The 18552-nt window shown below is 40.2% G+C and overlaps 1 protein-coding gene across 1 annotated transcript; it reads left to right on the top strand.

Moving 5' to 3' along the window:
* The first annotated feature begins 177 nt into the window (after positions 1–177).
* On the top strand, positions 178–17724 carry c2cd3 (C2 domain containing 3 centriole elongation regulator). Its single transcript, XM_085243872.1, has 33 exons — positions 178–407; positions 1545–1814; positions 1897–2054; positions 2202–2380; positions 2494–2636; positions 2715–2847; positions 2925–3077; positions 3167–3311; positions 3409–3518; positions 3628–3831; positions 3984–4096; positions 4196–4314; positions 4648–4776; positions 4866–5312; positions 6194–6345; positions 6794–7037; positions 7426–7609; positions 7696–7879; positions 8452–8624; positions 8710–8845; positions 9165–9439; positions 9946–10026; positions 10106–10723; positions 10803–11147; positions 11254–11392; positions 11472–11536; positions 11622–11827; positions 11918–12048; positions 12854–13003; positions 13081–13271; positions 14842–15592; positions 16332–16440; positions 17501–17724. The coding sequence occupies exons 1-33, from the start codon at positions 356–358 to the stop codon at positions 17636–17638; spliced, it is 6627 nt and encodes a 2208-aa protein (XP_085099998.1). The 5' UTR covers positions 178–355; the 3' UTR covers positions 17639–17724.
* Positions 17725–18552: the final 828 nt, after the last annotated feature.

The raw sequence follows: 18552 nt of genomic DNA, 5'->3' as shown, positions 1-18552 counted from the left end.
CGTGGCGGTTATCATGCTGCTCAGTAATTGTGTAGTCGTAGTTTTCCACATTTTTATTATGAATGAATCTATTCAATAGCTCTAAAAAAAAACCATCGCAGCAAAAATTAACTCACTTTCCCAGAATGCCTCTGTGAAAAGCAGCGGCAGCGGAAGCGGGGTAGTTCGTTGCTCGGGAACAGTTTTCCGCGCTGCTGTTTGTATTATGAGTGTCTGTGGGTGTGTGTGTGTGCCGCTCACTCAGCTGCGTTTAACGGATTATAAGTTAGCTGCAGAGCGATAACATGCCTGCTAACGTCTCTGACTGTGCTTTGGCCTGGCTGTTAGTTACAGTCCATGCTTACTGAGCTGAGGGATGAAGAGCAGAAAGCAGAGGTCCGCCAGAACTGCAGGCAGCAAAAAGAAAGGTAAACTCAGTTTAGCTAGCCGTTAGCTACTGTAATGTTACCGACAGCTGTCAGCCTCAGATTAGCCTCAAATGTTTACTTACTTATTAGTTACATTTCTCTATGTACTGTCTGTTTTGTATGCACTGTCTTTCGGTTTGTTTCGCCGGTCTTCACAAATCTCTTTTGTTTGTTTACGTGTAGCTCTAGCAGTCAACTTTATGCAACCTTTGTTTGTGGTTTTGTCAAAATATGCTAAAGCTAAAGGCAAAGTATACAATCTCTCTTTAAAACGGGCGCCTTCAATCGGTTTCTGTTTTATTCCTTTTTCGTTTTTGTGGTGTTTATGCATAAACAAGACTGTATTGATTTCATAAGAGATACCAAAATACTTGCTAATACATGGCAAGTTGGTGTAAGATTAAAGTACGCCTGTTTAGGCTGCTGCTGGTGGTGTAAGGCTGTGGGGATATTGTTTTGGCACACTTTGAACCCCTTAGTATGTATTTACTGAGAACTGTTTAAAAAACAAAACACAGCCTTCCTTTGTAATGTTGCTGGCCATGTCCATCCCTTTACTGAACATTGTATCCATTTTTTGATGGGTACAATGTCACAAAGCTCAAATTGTCTAATGTTGGTTTCTTGAACATGGCAAAGAGTTCATTGTACGTAACTAGCCTTCACAGTCATTAGATCTCAATCTAATAGAGCAATGGGCGATATTAAAAGAACTTATAAAATATCCATTGAACGTATAAGCATTGGTGTTTTTTGCTGTAAATTTATTTAGGTCTGATTTAAATCTCTGTGGATCTATGTTGTAACATACGACCTAACTGAAAGCCCCATATAACCAGTTATATCCCGCTGAAGTTAGAACAGTATTGTCAGTGTGATTTTTAGTTTGGGTTAAAGTAACTTTGACAGTAAAATTTTCCCTCTTTAACCTAATATTTTTCATTCGTTTAAAGAAAAACATTAGGTAAAATCTTTCAGTACATGTTTTTCTTTCTAGAGGAAGGCTTGATATAATTTGTCATATCCAATCTGTTATATTTGTCCAATGTTTTTCAAGGCAATAAAAGAAAATATAGGTAAACTGAACATCCCATTCTTTTTATTACTTTCTTTGTGTTTCCACTTTATCTCTTGCAGTCCCCAGTGATGTGTCCCCATCCACTAGTCTCCCACCTCTGGTCGAGGGCCAGCTCAGATGCTTCCTGAAGGTGACCATAGGCCGAGTTTTATGGACAGTTCACAAGCCACCATCTGCAACGTTCATCAGGCTGCGCTGGTGGGGAGAGTCGTCCGACGGTACACATTTCTTTCCCAGAGATGGATCACAGCTGGCACAGAAAACTATCAAGACCACAGCTCGCTTCCCCATCCGCTGTGGCCCAAAACAGTTCACCTCTTACCTTACAGGTAGTTAGGAGAGGTTGATGCTCTTGAGTTTGCTATGCTGCTTCGATTTCCTTTTAATCTCCATTATGCTGTTCATCAACAGATATGGGCTCTTTGGTGCTGGAAGCCCTAACTAAACCAGATCATCTGCCAGTTGCACGAGCTCAGGTCACTGGCATCTCCCGCCTGTCACTATCACAGTCAATCAGTGGATTTTACACTCTTGTATCTCCAACGTCTGAAAAGCTGGGAGAGCTACAGGTGAGTGTAGACTTAAAATCATATTTACTTGCCAAGTGCTTATTTGGATCTGAGTATTATTGGCTGTATTGAAATTGGGCTTTGCTCACTCAGTTTGTGACATTGAGGACAGTCCACATCTAAGCTTTTTCTTACACCCCTCATCAGGTAGCTCTTAGTTTGGAGCCACTGACAGAAGCTTATGACAGCAGCGGCTCCGGTCCCCACACAGACCTCAGCACCGAGCGACGACAAGTCACCCCAATGACCGTGCCCTCACAGCACAGGTTGCTTTCAGCCAACAACGGGAAAGAATCAGCCGAGAGCAGTGGCGGAAACACACCAAGGTTTAGAGTTGAATTCAAACACCTGCACAGCATCTCATATCTTGGCATACGCGGTGCCATTTTTAAATCAGAGGACAGTGATCTTACTTTATTCGTTGCTATAATATTTTCAGAGGGAAGGACCACTTATATTTCCAAAATGCACAGAGGGACGAAGAAGAGACGCTTGAAAATCAGATGCCAACAACAAACAGATCTCAGAACAGTCAAACAGCTGTGAATCCTTTAAATCAACCAACTAATGATATCATTTCAGGTTTGTTTAAGCATCCATGCATTATCAGTTTGCAGAAACGCATATCTATATTTTGAAATTTTATTTCTTTCATCTCAGTTATTCTCGACCGTGGAAACAAACTCAGAAATGCAATGGTTATATCAGCTTTGAAATCTGACACCGATAGTGCGGCGGCTCTGAAAGATACTCCACTGCTTCTACCAAAGGATAACATCCAACCTCTGCCAAAGTTAGTGTTGAAAAAAAATAGTGCTTCCTCTCTCTTACCAATTCACTTTCTGTAAGACTTTCTTCTTTTCTTTGCAGGCCCTTGTCTTCTCCTTCTGGGATGTTTCTTGAAAATATCCTTCACACTGATTTAACTCTGAAGCACTCTGATGATGTTACTGTAATCTCAGACAGTGGCTTGGACGGACCTGCTGACATAGACAACAGAGCTGTGGATCTGGTACTTGGCAGGTATCCATGTTTGAATTTATATCCAGATGCAGATGTACGATGTTGTATTTTTACTTAAAGTTTTCCCTTTTTTTCTCTTTTCTTTAAAGCTCTACTTCTGCTTTTCCTCTCTGGGATGGACAAGGCCCCTGCCCTGATTCTCTTTCTGGTCATAGCAGTGTCTGTAGCGATAGCGAGCTCAATGATCCACAGTATGATCAGAGCTTGCTGGAAAATTTGTTCTACAAAACTCCTGTAACTAGATGACTTTTATATGTTTGTTTTTTTAAATTTTGGTAAAGTAAGCTTTGTCAGTTTAACAGATTTTCTAGTATAACTGTCATTCTTTCAGATTACAGGTACCACATTAGCTGACACTGAGGAGGAGTGCCAAGGGATCGTGTCTTCAAGTAAAAATCAGGCAAAAAAGCTGACTGAGTCTGCACCCAAGATTAGTGAAGGGTGAGGGCCTTTACGTATTCTTTTTAAGTCAGAGCTAGAGCTTCTTTCAGAGGCTCAGGTTGTTCTTAGATGCATGAAATGGTTGGGAACTGTGTTTTTCTGTGTCCAGCCACAATTCAGAGAATCAGCGGTCAGGAGATGGTGGGAATATCCATTTTCTCCTGAGTGCAGAGCAGCTGACTTTGCTGAGTTCGGTGCGGCTGGCAAGAGTGACGATTGAGTCTCTGACTGTACCAGCTGGCAGCTCACCCACAACACCCAGAAAAACCTCAAATAAAGGAAAACCACTTCGGCCATTAATTGCCAGGAAATGGTTAGGAAAACATTTAAAATCTTGTTGATCATAATGCTAATAATAATTATAACGATAATAATAATAATAATGATAATGATGCAAATCACTGACTTTGTTATAAAAAATACAAACATTTAGGGACAAAACCGTATGTCATTTTCTTCTTTTAGTACATATTTTGTTGAGTATTCGTTCCCAGTGACTTCAAATCGACATGATCGCAGTAAGGCAAGCCGAGATGGGGAAGTGACCAGAGTTGTTTCCAGTAAAGTCACAGGAAGAGGTATGACCATTGAGAATCTGCTTTAATGAAATCATCCCAAGTGAAAAGTGCTGCTTGTGGTGCTTCAGGTTTGTGACTGACAAACATTATGTTTTTTAGTGGTGAACTTCCATCATCTCTCTGTGTTTCCTGTCAACTTCAGTACAGCCACAGTTGAACAGTGGTGGAGAACTGATCTGATTTTCAAGATTTACTCACGAAAGAGTGACCAAAGGAAAGTAAGTATCTTCAGGCTGACTATTAGTAATTTGATTTTGTTGAAATTTGTCAATTATTTCATGATATGTGAGCTACTGTTTTTCTTAACAAAGGCTTTACGTTATGATTATTTTTAATTAACTGGTTGTTTTGAAGTTAAAATATTTTTGACATACACATTTTCAGACAATAACACAAGTGTGATTAAAATATTGAAGAGTCTGTTATTGTATTTCTAACATGTTCTACAAACACATGGCTGTGATTCCATTAAATATAAAAAAAGATCATTGCTGTTTTCTTTTAAATGCTTGGGTGTACTATGTGTTAAATCACTATATCCTGTGTTGCAGCCTGTTGCCATTGGTAAGGCAATTCATCCATTGCGCAGTCTGCTGCAGAACGAGCAGCTGAGTCAGTCTGTCGTGTTGCCTGTTCAGAGAGAAGGCAACAGTGAAACATGGGAGTTTGGACCTCTCAAGGCAATATATTTTCATTGGCTTGCTTCTTTTACTCAGGAAGTAATGTTTGGAAGCAACTGTCACAGAAGTAATGTTGATGTGTTTTGCAGGTTTCACTAGAACTTGGAGCACACAGTAAAGGTTTCTCCTCTGAAAAAAGTAAAAGCAAGGTGACTTGGAGAGACATGTCACCGTCACAAAGTCCTGAGAGACAGGTGAGCCTCAGAACCCAGCATGCTACCAATGGCAGAGAGGAGTTACCGGCTAGTTCTTTTGAAGAAGCCAGGCTGAATGTTTGGACACCTCAGAGACCCTCCAGGGAACCTGCTCCTATTTCCGGCTATCAAACATCTCCCCCTAAATCGTGGCAGCAGGTGGAGGAGGAACCTGAGGCCCTGCTGCATGCCTTACTCATGGTACCAGATGGGAAGAACTTCAACTGTGGGCCTCTGCAGGCTCCGAATGTTTATTTGAACTGTAAACTGTTTTGGTGTGATGAGCCGGCAAGATCTGTTGTCAGCTGGGGTCAGCCAAACCCTACGTTTAACTTTGTTCAGGTAAGTGCTGCAGGTCCATTATTCTCACCACATTTAAAGTTTGCTGCCTGGCTTTGTACGTCATTGGAATGATCTTATTTATGAAGGGAAATTACTATAATGTTTTTGCAAACTGAATCCACAAAACAAAAGACATAAAACTTACTTTTTCTCTTAAGTCTTTTTTCTGGATCTACAAAGAGTTTGCACAAAGCTGTTTTTTGTAATAAAGGAGTATATGGGAGCATTATGAGTTTTTTATTTTTGACTGTTGTTTTAAAAGCTTTACATATTGTTACATGGTTTTTTTAATATTTTATTTATGTACGTGATACTGTGCTATTCTACAAGAAACTAGTAGTAAAATTAACATAAGAATAAATTAGCATAAACTAGCATTAGAAATTATTCTGTGGCTTCACAGAGTAGTGGTTTATCTGTTTGTCTATCATGGGAAAAATCCCTGGTTGGAGACCAGGAGGAGAAACAAATCCTCTTGGGGTTCCTTCAGTAAAGGCATCTGACATAAAAATCAATGCATACATTAGTCTGTTTTACCTGGCAGGCGTTTTGTTTATTTGTTTATTCCAGAAGCTACCAGATTTGGAAGCTGTTTGTTGAATCAATTAAAACTACATGGATGCAACAAACAGACACTTCAGAATTAGTGAAAAGTAAATGTAGATTAATTAAATGTAGTAATAATAATATAATTATTATTATAATTATTATTATTATAATTATTACTTATTATTACTATTATTATTATCTTTAAAACTGTTTTATGTTCCAGGCTTTAATCCTTTTTTTTTAGTCTGGCATTTTTAGTTGTCGGGATCATTGATGATTTCTCAGTGCCTGCAGCTTGATCTAAATACACTCTTTACATTTCTCTGTTTTAGGTGACACCTGTGGCCTTAACAGCTAAGCTGCTGGAGAGGATGAAGAATAATATGATGGTCATAGAAGTGTGGCAGAAGACTAGAAGCTCAGGGCAGGATCGACTCCTTGGCCTAGTTAAATTGCCTCTTCATCAGTTCTACATGTCATTCAGGTAAGATAGGTAAACAATAATATAGGATAATTATGAAATATTACAGTTGCTAGCTGGTCAGCTGACCATTTATTTGTTTGCAAAAAGTATCTCTGAGTTTTTGACTGAAGGAATTAGTTAAATGTGAATGCTACACCATTTGTGCCTGGGAATTATATTTTGATGTTTAGTTTTTTTGACTGTTCATATACCAACGCTTTGAGAACGTTATCCACTGATTAACAATTGTAATTGTTATTTAGCTGACAGTCCTATAAATTGGAATCACAATAATAATATCTGAGAGGGAAGAGCAGTGAAAACTTTTAGTATCCCAGGTTTACATACACCAAGAATGTATTGTAAAAGGCAGTTACCCTACATTCTAGTCACTAAGTGGATTCCTAAAATATATGACAAAGTATAGAACATACTAACATGTTTACTAAAATATGTCTGTCCCCTTCAGGGATCCAAAGATCACCCACCTCCTCCTGCAGGCGCAGTACCCTGTTTTAGGGGTGGACTGCTACATGCCTGTCATTGATGTGTTCTCAGGGAGCTGTAAAGGAAACCTCAGGGTTGTTTTGGCTATGGGCCAATCAGAGCAGATCGTTTCCCTCCAGCGTACGAGAGATGAAGAATATGACTCGTTGCCTCATCTTGTGAGACCAGTTCATCTGCTTGATCACCATCCACATTCACAAACAAAGGTTGGTGTTACCATTGGCTGCATAATACTTGTCAAATAGATTAGTCTGGCAGTTTTTTTTATTTTATTTTAATAGAAAGTATAGAGAAAATTCCACTTTAAATATGTGCTGGCACACAATACAGACCAAAATATAAATATAAATAAATCTGCACAATTTACATTTGTCCCTATTGAGTTTTTATGGAAACTCGCTGCAATGCTTTTTTGTTGTTGTTGTTTTTTGTTAATTTAGATCCTTAAAACCTCACAACTCATGAATGTGACTTGGTAGAATAAATATTCATGAAAACGTTAACACCAAACTTCAACACAACTTGTTTGTTCCCTTTCTTTCTCTAATGTGTTGGTATGAAAACAAACAAACATTAACTGCTCTGCTCCCTCAGGTGACTGCAGCACATGTAGAATCTATGAGAGAGCATGTTTTTGTGGTAAGGGTGGAGAGGGTCAGTAGGATGACTCCTCTGCAGTCCACAGTGTGGGGTGAGGCAGACTGCTACATCCAGTACAGCTTCCCCTGTCAGGAGGGCAACTCTGCTGCAGACATGGACCAAAACCTCATAGAGAGCAGTAAGGCCACCTAATCATTTCAAATCTTCATCATAAGATGTTTCTATTCCCTCTGAATCATTCCAAGCTTAATCACATCCCAACAGCTGTGAACCTGAAACCATTTCGTACCACCACAACGCTCTGTGTTCCTGACCCGGTGTTTGGTCACACAGAGACTCATGTGCTCCTGGCTCCTGAAGGAGTTCCTGTCCAGAGGCTGCTACTCAGCTCTCTCTCAAGTCAAGGTCTCAGCAGCGGTGGAGGCATCCAGTTTGAAGTGTGGTGCAGGTTTGTGGATGCTGTTATGTCATCCATGTATCATTTAAACTTTAATAAAATAATGAAATGATGTTTACCACAGTTAAAATGCTGATTATAAGCCTAATATTTTTACCCCAGGAATGGTAATGTTTTGGTTTCCTGTTTTAGCTGAAGTGCCCTCTGTAAAAATAGGTTTTAAACTTTACTTAAAGTTTCATTAGGTACAAGGAGCACAGAAAACTTTACTTCCTTGGCAGCTTTTGTAAATTTTGTTTCATTACATAAATCTAGTGCATTTTGTATGTTTTTAATCAGTGAGTATCACACTGTATCCTGTTAAGGAAAATACTTTATTTCTAAATGCTCAGTTGTGCATACGGTAATGATATACAGGTCTGCAGCATTACTCTTTAGTGTCTTTAGTGAAGTGATTCTCAAGCTGCATGTGTGTGTACAGACAACCAGGTGTAGTGGGGGCATGCCAGACAGAATTTTGAGATCCACTAACTTAAATCAGAATTTATGTGAAAGTAATCAGTCTTAATTGTAACTGGCTCAACTTGTTTTCTTTTTGTGATCAATATAATGTCTCTCTGTAGATATTACTATCCAAATGTGAGAGATCAGCTCGTGGCCAGAGGAATGCTTCCACTGTCCAAGCTGTGTGCCATGGTTACCATGCAGAGGCAAACTCCTGATGAGGCTCAGATGTTCTCTCTGCCCCTGATTCCCAGGACAGAGAGTCCCACAGTACACCAACCTCAGCCTTCAGGTATACACACATAATTATGCACGCATGCTAATAGGAATATATAGATACAGGCCGTATCTGAATGTTATTGCTTTTGTTTTTGTAGGACTGTTAGATGTTTGCATTCGATACAAGCACAGGCCTGTGAGACCTGAAGGACACACTGGAAGAGGAGCTGCCTCTCGAGTTGTGACACTCGTGGTTCAAGTGCACAGAGCATGTGGTCTGAAGGCTGCCGCAAGGTACATCACTATTACTGACCTCTGGACAATTTGCCTTTTTTATTTCATCTATGTATGATAAAGCTCATTAATTAGAACAGATTTTCTGTACACCTGCTCACTTTGATAAAAATATTTGGGTTAGGATGTAGGATTAAGAGCTGATGATGTGCACCAAATCTACAGTTGTTGAGACTCTGCTGTTTTATTTTTGTTCATTCTGAGATTGGTGGCAAATTTCATCTGATCAAAATAAAAGTATTCGCTCATTTCTTCTTTATGTGTATTGAAACCATAATGCCCAAATTAGTATTTAGAAATACTGCCTCTGCTATTTCAGGATATTATCAGAACAAGATGAGAGGTTCAGCTACTTTGTCGGCGTTGGTTTGAACACTTTCATCACAGTCCAGCTTTCTTTCTTGCCCGAGAGTGAAAGGAGGTGCACCCGCACAGCAGCAAAGGCTTTCTGCCCCGAGTTCGACCACCACATGGAGGTGTCCTGTGATCTGCTTGCTCAGACCAGCAGCGGAGAAACCTTCAGCCTTGCTGAGCAGCTGGAACAGGCTTCTGCTGTCTTCACTGTGTGGAACCGAGACAATCGTAAAAGTTTAAGTGAGCTCAGTGCACTCCTTGTGAAATGAGGTTGCTCTTACATTTAACTTGCCTAAAGTATATTATGTTACAGTTTTCTGATTATGTTTAACTTGAGACCATTAATCATTTATTTTACTTTTTATTTATCTTTTCTTTACCCATCAGTGGAGCCTTAAAGAAATTGTCATAGTTTTTTTTTTTATATTATATCATATACACCCGTGCAATAACTGACTGATCTAGATATTAAGAATCGTCATGAATGTTAGCCCTAGTTTGTGAATATTTTTCGTTATACACCATTTAACAGTGAGACAAACATCAATGCGTTGGAAAAGTTTGTAAAAGAGCTGATCCAGGATGGGACATTGGAGGATACCTTTGCTTTTTGGCAGCATAATGTCAAGTTAAAAAACAAACAAACATGTATTTAAAATTTTTGAAACATTCTTGTGTAAAAATTTTATTAGCAGTATTTGTTTCTAATATTGTCCTTTTTTTTTTTTTTTTTTTTTCTTTTGTAGGTGTGAACGTTTCCAAATCTAAAGATTTAATGTTGGGGACTGTGAAAATACCTCTGTCTGAGCTCATCAACAAAAGAACAGGTATGTTGGGCTTAAAATAGTTAAAGCAGTTATTTTTTGTTAAGACTTTGTCAGAGTTTTTCTTTTTCCACATATGTAGGTATTTCTGGCTGGTTTGGAGTTTATATAAGTCTTGAAGCAAGTTCTTCTCAGCACCAGCACATCTTGGTCGGAGGCCTAGAGCTTTCCATTAGCTTCGCTCACCACTCTGATAGAGAAAGGGTCATTAAAGCTGCTCAGGGTTTAGGCTGGGAAAATACCCTGACTGACAGTTCCATGATGCAGGATGAAGAAGAACTGTTTGAAGAGAGCATGAGAAAACTCTCGCTGACCTTTACCATGCCTAGAGTGTGGCTACCCATCCACTGTTTGCTGCTACCTGGGCACAGTGAGCTGCTGCGCTCCACCTACTGCTACATCAGGTACAAGTTCTATGACCGAGACGCCTTCTGTTCTCACCTGAAACACCCATCTGCTGATGAAGGCGCAGGGGAAGACAAGGCCACAGTGAGTTTTGAAGGAAGTAGGACTGTTGAACTGAGACGTACGCAGCCTTTAATGTGGTATCTAAGGGAGGAGAAGCTGGAGGTGCAGGTGTGGGTTGCCTTTAAGAAAAATAAAACCAGAAGGCCCAGTGACACAGACCGACTGGTGGGCTCAGCATTCGTCGATCTGTCCTCGCTTGCAAAGACTTCCAAGCAGAAGCTGACGCTAAGTGGTATGAAATAACTGCTCAGCAATGCTTTAGTAAAATCGTCTCCATATTTCAGAGTGTAATAAATTTTGTATTTTCACAGGAGTGTACCCTCTGTTCAGGCGCTCAGCAGCAGATCTACAAGGAGCAGCTCTCAGGGTACACATCACCTTGACAGGTGGTTCAGATCCAGGAGAAATACCTACTGGAGCTGAGACTCAGGTGGACTCTGACAGTCAGGAAGAACTGGTATCAGAGGACATGGAAGAAAGAGATCAAGTCCTTTCTCCATCTACACTCAGAAAATCATCAGCACAGAGCAAACACAAGTATAAATCCTCCAGAGCCACTCCAGACATCTCATCTGTGCAGCACACGGAACAGAGTACAGATGAATCTTTCCCTGTGACAGTCACAGTGGATCGGGCCATGCACCTGAACCTGAAAGGTGTGACCTGATGTCTTGTGCCTTTTTTTTTTCTAAAAAAAAAGAAAGCAAAACAGAAACAAAACGTACAGTTCACTAACAACAACATGTTTGTCTTTTCCATCAGGCTGTCCCCTCGCAGAACGCAGTGAAGGGATGCCATGTTGCTGTGTTTCATACGCCACTGCTGACTCTGCTGAACCAGTGTCCACGGCTGTGATAGCTAACACAGACTCCCCTGTGTGGGACCATCAGCACGAGTGCAGGTTGAATAACTTCACAGACCTCAACTTAAATAACCTACTGATCAAACATCAGGCTAATGTGTTTGTTTCAAATTTCCAGGCTATCAAAGCAGCTCCTGGTTGATCCACAACAATCCCTTGTGTTTAAAGTCTGGCATAAAGGAGGTACAGGAGCTGTTTCACCCCGTTGTTTGTGTTGCTTTAATGTTTTTGAAGGATTAATTTATTCATTTTCATTTTGCTTCCATAGAGCTGGACAGGGTGATTGGATTTGCCTCTGTAGACCTGTCCCCTTTAGTCTGTGGCTTCCCATCAGTGTGCGGTTGGTACAACATCACAGACTTTGGCGGCCAGTGTCACGGCCAGCTTAAAGTGTCCATCACTCCACTGAAGGGGGTCCAAGATTTACGCTGGCAGAGACTATCTGTGAGTGAAGAAGCTGCCAAAAACTCATTGGTGAGAGAACTCAGACTGCTTGAACAGATTTTTTTACTCTTGATGGCTTTCTCAAAATTTGAAACAAACCAGAAGGTGTTTGTCTGGCAGGGTTTGTTCCAGGCCTTTCCTCTCAGCTACCAGACTACAGCCACATACAGCAGCTTTCCCTCTCACATCAGCAGGTTCCCTGAGCAGAAGATCTCATCACCCGACCACACGGACAGGCTGTTCTCTGAAAGGTTTTTATTCACACCATGGTTGTGCCGATCATCTGTTAGAATATTTGCAGCCAGTAAGGCAATGGAAGATGTTCATCAGCTGTGTTTCATCATTTTTGTGGTCCTTATTCCTGAGATCCAGTCTCATAAATGTGTATCACTTAGTTTAGACACATTGAGGACTGAAAAACATTAGGGCAGGTTTTTGTATATCTACAGTAAGTAAGTAAGCCTTAAGCCTCCCCTCATTTCTTTGTATTTTGCCATGAAAATCAGAAATATGTGCAGCGATTTGTTGAAACGTATAAATCTGGAAACAAACAATTAAGCATTTAGGCAAAAAAACAGTTTTAACATTGGTGACACAGTTTAGTTTAGTTTCCACTTCTTGTGTAAAATAAAATAATATTTTACAAAAATAAAATTAAAAAAACACTGGTCTCTGAAAATGATATGGACTGAAAATGAGTTTAAAGCAGCCAATGTCCTCCAAAAACCTTCAGAAAGTCTGGAGAACTATTGCACAAGACCACTTCAAAAAATTACAAGTCTGACCCCTTTGGAAACAAAATACAAATAAATGAGTGTAGTGTAAGTACTGTGTATAATACTGTGTTTGTGCAATGGGGATTAATTCGTTTTCCTGTCACAAAATGTCAACAAAACAAAAGAACACAAGCGTCTGCTATCAGATTATTTTAAACATTGGTATTGGCACAGAACTGGTGCTTTGCAGAACCGGTCCTTGCATAGTTTTATTCATTGCCACATGCTACAATATAAAGTCTGCAACTGTATTTATATGTTATTGTAATGACTGCTGCAGGTCCAGTGAGAGTGACCGTCATTCTGAGCACATGGACAATGTACGCCTGTACCATCAAAGTCTGCAGGAGCAAACAGCGTCTCAGTCCTTTCACAGCAGCAGTGCAGGTGACATCAATCCTTCCAGCTCGATCCTGTTCTCAGCACTCAGGTACCAGTTTATGGACACTGCATTGTTTAACCATTTATGACTGATGCAGAGCCTGAGCTTTGTTTCTTTTCTTACAGGAAAAAACTGAGCGAGCTTGACAACATTCAGAAATATTTCAGCCGCAAACTTTCAACTCCTACATTCCCACCTATGCCAGAGCAGGAAAGTCACAATAAACATGAGAAACGGAGGGACTCGGAGTACAGCTCATCTCAGCTTCTACTAAAGTCAAACCAGTTAGTCGGAGAAGTCCACAACATCATCAGTGGTGAGTTCATCCATTTACTGCTAAGGTCCTAGAGGACGTTGTGGTCAACCAGTTAACTGCTGCTCTGGATCAGCACAGCATTCTTGACCACTTTCAATCAGGTTTTTGTAGATTTCATTGAATTGAAACGGCTCTTCTGAGAGTATCACATGACATTTTGAGGCCGAGCAACAGGGGAAACTGTTCTCTGCTGCTCAGGTTGGACCTTACCTCAGTTTTTGATACAGCTGAACGTTTCATTCTGCTTAATAGGCTGAAGTACTAGGTTGGTATATCAGTATCTGGTTGGAGGGATTCTCTTCATACCTGTCTGACAGATCATTTTCTGTAGCTACTTCAAAGCACAGATCTCCCCTTATCCAGTTCATTTTGGTGTACCTCAAGGTTTCTGTTTTGGGGCCTCTGCTGTTTTTATTGTATTTGGTCCCCCTTGGGCACATTCTGTCAACCTTTAAGGGCATCTCTTATCTCTGCTCTGCAGATGATAATTGGTTCTACACCTCATTTCACCCAAATGAAATTTGAAAACTTAGCAGTTTATTGAAGTGCCTAGACACTGTTAAACAGTGGATGGCAGGCAGTTCTCTTCAGCTAAATCAAGAGAAAAATGAAATAATTAGAACCTCTTGGTTCTTTGGCAAACTTGGAGAGCTTTTCACAGACAGACACCAGGTTATACCAGAGGGCTTCTACTAACATATGTCTATGGCAGGCCCCTGAGGTTCTGTGACCAGGGCCTGCTGATGGTGCCCAATACTAAGCTGAAAACAAAAGGAGACAGATTCTTCTGTTTAGTGGCCCACAGACTCAAGACTTAAGATCGGTGGACTCTTTTAAAAGCCAGTTAAAAACAAAACTTTTTAAATCTGCTTTTTATTAATTTCTCTTGTTTTGCTTTTTTATGCATAGTTGGCAGAGTTGGTAGAGCAGGTCACCTCCTAACCAGAAGGTTGGTGGTTCGGTCCTAGTATGCTCCAGTCTGCATGCCAAATAACCTTAGGCAAGATGCTAACCCCAGCTTGCTCTCCAATGCATCCATCGGAGTGTGGATGTGTGTATGAATGTTAGTTAGACAGAACTAAAAAACTTAAGAAAAGAGAAAAGTGCTTGTGTGATTGGGTGAATGAACGAGTTGTGTAAAGCGCTTTGAGTGCTTAGAATAGAAAAGCCCTATATAAGAACCAGTCCATTTATTATAATAATAATAATAATAATAATAATAATAATAATGGATTGCATTTATATAGCACTTTTCGGGCCCTCAAAGCGCTTTACAATTCCACTATTCATTCACTCTCACATTCACACACTGGTGGAGGCAGCTACAGTTGTAGTCACAGCTGCCCTGGGGCAGACTGACAGTCTTCTGCTGCTTGTTATTTAAATGAGCTCATTGTACAGTTTTTCTCATATCCCATTATATTTATTTTATATGCAAATTACATTTATGTTATTAACTTCTTCTGTGTGAGCCAGACAAAACTAAAAAGATTCAGCTTTGGGTTTAGACACATGTTGCATGCATGTGTGTTTCTCAAACCCTTCAAACTTTGTCTGTCTCTTTACACAGGTCTACAACGACACCGCTTGGAAACAATTCCTTCAAACCCACAGAGTAGCTCAACAGTGTCACCTGTTGGAGACAGCAATACACAAGCAATCACTGAGAGATCGTCCAGTCCTCACAGAGTTTCACATTGTTCCCCAGAAGTCACGTCTCCTCTGTCATTTACACCAGCAGAAGTGTCTGAGGACCTCACAGACTCTGAGCCTGAGGAAGAAAAGGACAGACGAAGTGGCAAGGCTAAAATGACTGAGAGTGATGAAGAAGAAACAGGTTGCAGAGAGGAAGAGGACGATGATGTGGATGAGCAGACAGATGAGGATTATGAGGAGGTTGTAGTGAAGCTGAGGCCTTTAAATGAGGTGACCTCATTAACAGACAAAACCAGTCCCTGGACCAGCATCTTGTCAGATCCTGAATTGGCCTCTCTGGAGAGCCTGGAGGGACCAGAGCACCTGGACCTGAGTGAAGATGAGGGCAAGAAGGAACTGCTGGTAGATATGGAATCGGGTCACCCCAGTGGGAAGCACAGGGAAGAGGAAAGTGAAGACGACTGCAGCTTAAATGGTTCCACAGGAGATGCTTCAGATCTGGAGAGAGGTGATGAAACGTCGCAACATGCTGGAGGTGAAAGACAACAACAAGAACTAAACAGCCCTAACAAGAGGTCACATGACACAGATTCATCACCAGCCAAACAGCACACCACAGACACCCACAGTGTTTCCGCCTCCTCAGACGAGCCACACCTCCAACGGTATCTTTAAATGTGTTTCATGATTCATTTGTGGCCGTTAGGTTATGCTGTTGGTTTTTGCTTTTCTGAGCCAGTTCAAATCAGTGATTCATTATAAAACTTGTGTTAGGTGTGTAAATGCTTCATCTTGTGTGGCGTCTTTAGGGTTTTATTTCAACATTCATCTCAACAATCTAGACATAAGGAGACTGACAGGTGGAAGTGCGAAAACGTTCCTGCTGAGCAGGCTGAACATAAACTCACACACACTAAATCCCATGTGGTTGCTCACAGTCTGTGTAATAATGAATAATAATAATGGATTAGATTTATATAGCACTTTTCAAGGCACTCAAAGCGCTTTACAATTCCACTATTCATTCACTCTCACATTCACACACTCGTGGAGGCAGCTACAGTTGTAACCACAGCTGCCCTGGGGCAGACTGACAGAAGCGAGGCTGCCATATCGCGCCATCGGCCCCTCTGGCCATCACCAGTAGGCGGTAGGTGAAGTGTCTTGCCCAAGGACACAACGACCAGGACTGAGAGCCCGGGGATCGAACCGGCAACCTTCAGATGCGCTTCCCCTTAATATAGTTTTCCCGTGGAGGTCAAACAGATATTTTTTTTTGTTTTGTTTTTCTGAACATTTACTTTCATGTTTTTGGGGAGTGTTTAAACACAGTTCCCCTCCTCTTCAGTTGTAACTGCCTCAAAACACACTGAGAACGTGTTTTCTTTAACTTTATCCATTAAGCTCTGTTCCTGCAGAGGTTCTAAACTTCTTCCTCCCCTCCCACCAACTGGAGGCGTCGATGAGAGCTATACGTTTAGCACCCACGTTCTCCCAGGCATCCAGCAACCCGGTGAGTGTTTGTCCACGGGCAGTGCTTTTGGCCGTCACGCCTGCTTATATGTTCACTCTCTCCACTCCTGTTACTTTTACAGTGGTGTTAGAGATTAACCTTTACCTTTGATGTATCTGTTCATGTTTGCATAATTTAATGGTTTTGCAAATATACTTGCCCAACCTTCTGTACACACAGTGTTATGAATAATCTTTCGCATGATGTGTGATGTGCGTGATGCCAGACTGACATTCGGTGTAATTTAACACTCAGTTCTGCAGCACTAACAGGTTGACTTTCTCTGATCTCATTCACAGTGTTTGCCCAGCATTTAAATGTTGGGGTTTTTTTGTTTTGTTTTTTAAACCAACAACACATTTTTGTATTTTTGCAAACTTTGGATGTGATTAAGTAAAAAGTATGAATTCTAAAACCACTGATTGGATCTCTCTTCTAATGTAATTGATCATTTTAATGCAATTTAAAACAAACAAAAATAATAAATCAAATACAGCTTTATTGTCAAAAACCATATGTACATTCCATACACAAGAATTTGAAATTGAAACGGTCCCACGGCCCTCAGTGTACACTAAAACAATATAAAGATAAAAATAAAATAAAAGTCTTATATACAACACAATATAATACTGCAGTACAATACAATAAGATGCTGTCACATGCAAAAAAGAAGAATCAATGGAGATGACTGTCACTCCTGTTTTTTAATTTTACAACTTTTTGAAGAGCACAATAAAACAGAGAAGTTGAGAGTTAGAACTTATTTGGAGAGGTGGTGTGACTGTTGGCACCACCTCTCCTCCCTGCATGATGACGAGACCTTTCAAAAAAACTAGTTCAGGCATGCCATTTGTTGCTGATACATGCAGCTGACAGTCTCACAACATGAAGGCTAACCAAACAAAGGTTTGTTGTGTGTGAATTGTGAGTCATATAATCACAAAAAAAGATTCAGATCAATTAACTTATTTGTCTTCAGCCTCCCCTGCAACTAAGCTGTCTTGTGTTTTTTTTTTTTTTTTTTTTTTTTTTTTACTTTAACGCTTCATGTTTTCAGGACCAGAACTCATCGGTTCACAGCGCCCCACCTCCCAGAGGCCCTCGGCAGCGTCCCAACATGTCACCGTCATCCATGAAGAAAGAGACGGAGAGAATAGCAAAAATTTTTGCAGCTCACTTTGATGAGACTAATTAGAGACGTTTGGTTTCAGCCTGCAACAATAATCATGTATATTAAATGTAACATGTTGTATTTTTATAAATAAATATTAACCATTTTCACTACTGAAGTTTTTTTTTTTTTGTTGTTTTTGTTTTTTTAAATGTTTTATTGAAGCTGAATGTCTGCAGGCTGGTGGCCACAAGTTTTGGTGATGTAACTGTTTCAGGTTCTCTCTTGAATAAGACAGCTGTGTATGTTAATTTCATGTTTTTGGGTTTCCCATCATGTTGATTTGTTAAAGAAATAAAACATTGAAGTTCAGTTTAAAAATGCCATTGCTAGTCCACATCACCTCTTCACCTCATTATAGTAGCTGACATAACAGAAGGGCACCTGTACATATGTGTGGGTATTTATATGAGAAATGTGATACACGTAATTGGCATCAAATAAAAAAAATGCAAAAATGAGGCATAAGTCAGGATAACTGGGAATATTTATGGAATATGTGGTGGCAGTTAAAGTTGAACGTTTCGTTGATAATAAACAACTATATAAAAGATAAACAAATATGGAAGAGTGGGGAGGTGTGATCTCCAGACTTTAATATTTTCAGATAGTGGTCCTACTGAAATATTAACACACCTACAATTCCTGTAAATAGAGGGTTTAAATACATCATCCTTAAGATGTATGATAGCAGAAACATGAAACCTGAATCGATCTAAAAACAAAAAAACAACCACATATCCATGATACAACACCCAAATGACACTGCAGGGTAGTTTTGGGGATGTAGTAACATAACTCAGTTAAAGTTAATCCTGAACCATTTACTCCTGTACTGAGGATGTTGTGAGGTTCTGTTATACTTTGGGGGGCATTTTTTTTTTTTTTTTTTTGCCATGGTTTGAGTCTTCTTGTCCCTCTTAGAGGAAAATGTCACT

This window comes from Mchenga conophoros, linkage group LG14, assembly GCF_057382185.1.
Source record: "Mchenga conophoros isolate Kocher_MC1m ecotype Shallow Benthic linkage group LG14, M_conophoros_male_GT1.1, whole genome shotgun sequence".
In the NCBI taxonomy this organism is placed as follows: Eukaryota; Metazoa; Chordata; class Actinopteri; order Cichliformes; family Cichlidae; genus Mchenga; species Mchenga conophoros.
The sequence above is the reverse complement of the archived record's forward strand: the minus strand, read 5'-3'. Positions and strand labels throughout refer to the sequence as shown.

What these genes read in the sequence shown, in the direction of transcription:
- c2cd3 (XM_085243872.1), top strand. Translation starts at nt 356, where the DNA reads ATGAAGAGCAGAAAGCAGAGGTCCGCCAGAACTGCAGGCAGCAAAAAG. An exon ending in GGGAGTTTGGACCTCTCAAG is followed by an intron (nt 4,777 to 4,865) that starts GCAATATATTTT and finishes TGTGTTTTGCAG; the next exon opens with GTTTCACTAGAACTTGGAGC. An exon ending in ATCCTGTTCTCAGCACTCAG is followed by an intron (nt 13,004 to 13,080) that starts GTACCAGTTTAT and finishes CTTTTCTTACAG; the next exon opens with GAAAAAACTGAGCGAGCTTG.